Genomic DNA, 4,857 nt, shown 5'->3' with positions numbered 1-4,857 from the left:
TACTCTATAACATCATGGACGACCATAATTATCATGCTTTTTAAATCTCTTATAATTATCATGCTTTTTAAGTCACCAAGAGAAATCTACTTTCGGCACAGAAGTGAGCCCGCACCAAACAATGGCATGCCAGCAGCTAAATGCGAAAATGAATTCATACGGTAGACTAAGATTCTGGCAAACATATGTGACAATATTTTAGACATCATACAGTTGCACATGTATCCTCAGTGTCCATAAACTGAAGATCCAATAATCACATGCTGTAAGTCGCATGCAAGAACCACTTCATCATGGGCTAATGCCACAGGAGGCTACACCAGATGATCTAAGCTAGCAGTGAACGTACTGTGTTAATCTTAACTCTAATTAATTATAGGATAAATGAAGTTTACAACAGACAACCCACAGCCCACACACTTCAGTTCATTCAAAATAATAAAGCAGTCAACCGACACACTTTAGTTGTCTGGACCAAAATAAAGCACAGCTTCCTTTCCTCTCCTAATAAATATTTGCTTGCTGCACCGATAGAATAAACGCCTCTGACCAAACGCCCACTCTAGGAGGAAGCTGAGACAAGGCATCAACTAGTGCTGTCATGATCCTTTCGTCCCTTGCTGTCACGGTCCTTCTCTCCCTGTCCGTAAAAGAAAGAAAGAAAAATCAATCAGTCAATGAGTATAATCAATGAGTATTTTGCCAACAAAAGAAACAAGGCATATGTTACCTTCTCTTTCTCTCCTGTTCACTGAATTCAAGTAGAGCCATTCCTACCTTGAATCCAGACTTTGCATCACTTATTCCCCTTATTATGCCATGGTAGGCCTTACATATTGCCTCTCTAACCTTGTTACTATGATCCTCATGAGGATCCTGATCGAGTTGAACAGCCTTTTCCATAACTAAAAGCTTTTCCATAACTGGAGGCAGGTACTTCTCAAACTTTTCACCAAGAGAAAGAGCAATCTGTCCAATGCTTGATAGAATTAGAGGTTGAAGTGTCAATTCTACCATACCTTGATACAGAACTTCCATAATATGATCAAAGCACGGCACAACTTCTTCCTCTTTTCCCTCTTTTCCCAAGACATGGCATATATCACATATAACTTCTAAATAAAGTGGAGAGAGTCGCTTCACACTGAAATATTGTAGCACCATAGGCATGTGTTGTCCAAAATCAGCACCAATGGCATGAGCAAGAGCACCAATGGCAAGGGCTGCTCCATTACGTGCACTTGTACTCTCACGGGTTAAGAGAGGGCACAATAACAGCAACAAACATTTAGCAGACCCCTCAAGTGTATCTCCAAGCTTGTGGATTAAGACTTCAACTAGACCACACAGCAAGACCTCAAGTTGGTTCTTCCCCTGAAGAGATGAAATTGCACCATGACCATGAAGCACAGTGTTGAATCTCCTCATGATATGAGACATCAAGCCCATAAGAGCCTCCCAAACTTGTAAGTCCCGGGTGTCACTAACTTTCACAATCTCACTCAATGCTTTATAAGGAGATGCTAGGAAACTAAAAGGGGTCTCCCTAGCCAGATCGGAAGCACGCATGAGAGCATCAATAAGAGGCTTAACAAAAGGTGAAAGCTCACATGAATTTGACTTTGACCCTGACTTTGCATCTTCTCCATAACCTCGTGCAAGAAAATATAGAGCTCCATGCACTTCAATGGACACTTGAGGGACATCACAGCTCCTCTCTATCAAGAGCTCCATGATCCTATCCAGGGACACCACCTCATTTCTCATGATTCTATGTGCACCCACAAGCTCAAACAGCCGCCCAAGAGTCCATGCAGCCCTGCCTCTTACACCTTCCGCCTGATATTCCATCAAGGCAAGCAATAAATCAACTAGAGGAGCAAGCTGCTTGACTGAGGGACCTTCGAGGATAAAACCTAATGGAGACAATGCAGCTATCTTATGTGGCCCATTCATGTTCTCCTCAACAAAATGCATCACAGTGGGGACAACTCCACCCTTCAGAGCTGCAAGGCCTAGGCATGTCATGGAAATGACTGGTAAAGTCTCATCTTCCTCTTGTTCCCAATTGTCTTCAAGGTTTACTCCCTTTTGTTCCACATTTTCATCTCCCTCTTCTTCTTGTTCCCCGGTCAGAGAAATGTTTCCATCTCCCTCATCTTCATCTCCCTGTTTCCAAATGTCCATTTGTTCTAAATCCCTCTCTTCTTCATTTAAGTAAGTTTGTAGGAGAAGTGGGACCAATGAATAGAGAAGACCAGTAAAGTAAGATTCATCTTTATCTTCTTCTTCTTCTTCTTCTTCTTCTTCTTCTTCTTCTTCTTCTTCTTCTTCTAGCCAATCAATCTCTTTTTCGCAAATAGTGATCCACAACTTGATACATTGGACTTTAAGTGATTCCACATCTCCATTCAAAGCTTGCATTGTAATATGCATCAGCACTTCTATGTCGGGTTCGAATTTGGTATGACAAGTGGATGCAATTGCAACGAGGCACTCAAATGCTGCCTCTGGGATCTCTGTTCCAGATGTTCTATAAGCCACAGCAAAAACTGCCTCTATAGCACCTCTCCAATCATGGCCTTCAAACTTAGTAAACTCAAAAATGTTGTGTAAAGCTTTAAGGGCTGCCAGATGGACTTGAGAACCTAGCACCTCGTCGTTCAGTGCACTGATGACACTAGCAATAACATCATCCACTTGATCCCGCTTGACAACGTTAGGGATCTTTGCCTTGAAGATATACTGGAGCACCTCTAGAGTTGCTTGCTTTAGGGAAGAAGATAAACTTGCCATGTTGTCCATTAATTTACCAACAAGGTCCAGCCACTGATTCCGGGGTATCTCCATGCATGCAACCCTCGCAATAACTTCTGCAATAACTTTTGACGAGGGGTGCCTTGAATGAGATGGCCTTGAATCAATTTCTAGTGTCATGAGCAAGTTATTCTTAATCTCTAATCGGATAGATTTATCCACGCTGAGCCATTTTAGACAAATTAGATCCTTGTGTGCATCCTTGAGTGCAGGATCCTTCGAGTCCAAGGAGTTCTTAAGGGTGATGGCAGCAAGTACCCTAGACTCTTCTGGAATCCCCTCCCTCACGAGCTCAGATGATAAATATAGCAGAAAGTTGGGAAGATCACGATTTTGGAGCCGCTTTAGCATGTCTTCTCCTATTGACCTTATGTTGTTATCTGGGTTGGAAGCATGTGTGAGAGCATCATTTACATCAATTGATTCATCCATATCACCTTTCTTGGGCAAGTCCCCCTAGCAAACATCCAAGATAGAAAAAAAACAAATTAACCCCCCAAAGTAAGGTATGTAAGAACCAAATAAATGGATGGAGAACTAATTGCTATGTTACTTGGAACATATAACCATAGTTGGAAGAAGAAATAAAAACTTCATTAGCAGGAGCCTTGAAGTCACAACTAAAATACTACGAGTAAAATAACTAAAATACTAGGACTAAATAACTAAAATAGGAGGGACTAAAATAACTTAAAATACTAGGACTTAAATATTAGTAGGAGAAAATTACAAGAAAACTAGTAATCATAGTCAAACGGAAGAAACTTGAAGAACAAAATTTAGAAGAAAATAGTCATAGTTAAGTCATATACATCCCAAGACATGAAACAAAGAAAGCACTGAACAAGATAATTCTTAATAGTATAAACTAGAAAAAATAACTAAAAGCATCATTCTTGATAGCTTAAAGATAGATAGTATCCCTTGCTAATAATCATAGTCTACAACAAAAACAAAAAACTAGGAGCAAATTTACAGCAAAGCCTCCAGCACAAAGGGCTATAATACTACCATGAAGTATAGTGTAAATACAAAATGAGTCATCATTAGTACTACAACACAAAGACAGAGAGAGGACCATTATGCCTTATAGCAAAAATTGATGGATAAATGCCTATATCTATGAAACTTAATACAAAACATATCTTAAAGCAAAAATATATACAAAGTACCAAATGGACTGGGCTAGTTTTAGTTCCAAAGGGTAGTGCATGAACATCCTTTAACTAAGATTAAAAAACTAATAATTCAAACGGGAGCAATATAAGCTAAACCAAAAAATCCTCTAACCACGATTAATCAAGAACTAATAATCAGGGCATATAAGCTACACAGAACTACGAATGAGGGACCTTAAGAGGAACATCAACGTGAGGAGACAGAGAGAGGACCATTATGCCTTATAGCAAAAATTGATGGATAAATGCCTATACCTATGATACAAAACATATCTTAAAGCAAAAATATATACAAAGTACCAAATGGACTGGGCTAGTTTTAGTTCCAAAGGGTAGTGCATGAACATCCTTTAACTAAGATTAAAAAAACTAATAATTCAAACGGGAGCAATATAAGCTAAACCAAAAAAATCCTCTAACCACGATTAATCAAGAACTAATAATCGGGGCATATAAGCTACACAGAACTACGAATGAGGGACCTTAAGAGGAACATCAACGTGAGGAGAGAAAAAACAGGTTAACTATACCTAACTATCCCCAGAACCAAAAGAGCACAACCACCTCCCCAAAGCAACAACAAATCAACCTTCCCTATAGATTGTTGTCCCTGGTCACTTAGTGTAATATGGGATCATCACTGTCAAAACTTAAACTTCTTAGAAGACCTGGCCTTGCAATTAGAGATGAGAGTGGTGAGGAGCTAGCCAGGCGGCGATTAGAGGTAAGGATCCAATAGATCTTACCAGCAAAAGGAGGACGCCGGCCGTTTCCAGTCGTGCGCCTCCCCTAGCTCGGGAGTTCGATTGCGGTGTGTCAGTAGCTCAAGAACTGGCGGCGGCGAGCGGATGTCCAAGGGAAG

At 40.3% G+C, this 4,857-nt stretch overlaps 1 protein-coding gene across 1 annotated transcript; it reads right to left on the bottom strand.

Annotated features, from left to right (window-relative positions):
- Window positions 1-410: 410 nt before the first annotated feature.
- On the bottom strand, window positions 411-3,264 carry LOC125533963 (importin subunit beta-1-like). Its single transcript, XM_048697282.2, has 2 exons — window positions 731-3,264; window positions 411-640 (listed from the first exon to the last, which is right to left on the bottom strand). Exons 1-2 carry the CDS (start codon window positions 3,247-3,249, stop codon window positions 505-507), a joined length of 2,655 nt encoding a protein of 884 aa, XP_048553239.2. The 5' UTR covers window positions 3,250-3,264; the 3' UTR covers window positions 411-504.
- Window positions 3,265-4,857: the final 1,593 nt, after the last annotated feature.

This window comes from Triticum urartu, chromosome 2A (genome assembly GCF_056163025.1).
Source record: "Triticum urartu cultivar PI428250 chromosome 2A, HENAU_Tu73, whole genome shotgun sequence".
Classification (NCBI taxonomy): domain Eukaryota; kingdom Viridiplantae; phylum Streptophyta; class Magnoliopsida; order Poales; family Poaceae; genus Triticum; species Triticum urartu.
This window is presented reverse-complemented; position numbering and strand designations above follow the sequence as displayed.

What these genes read in the sequence shown, in the direction of transcription:
- LOC125533963 (XM_048697282.2), bottom strand. Translation starts at nt 3,249, where the DNA reads ATGGATGAATCAATTGATGTAAATGATGCTCTCACACATGCTTCCAAC. An exon ending in GAACAGGAGAGAAAGAGAAG is followed by an intron (nt 641 to 730) that starts GTAACATATGCC and finishes TTTTACGGACAG; the next exon opens with GGAGAGAAGGACCGTGACAG.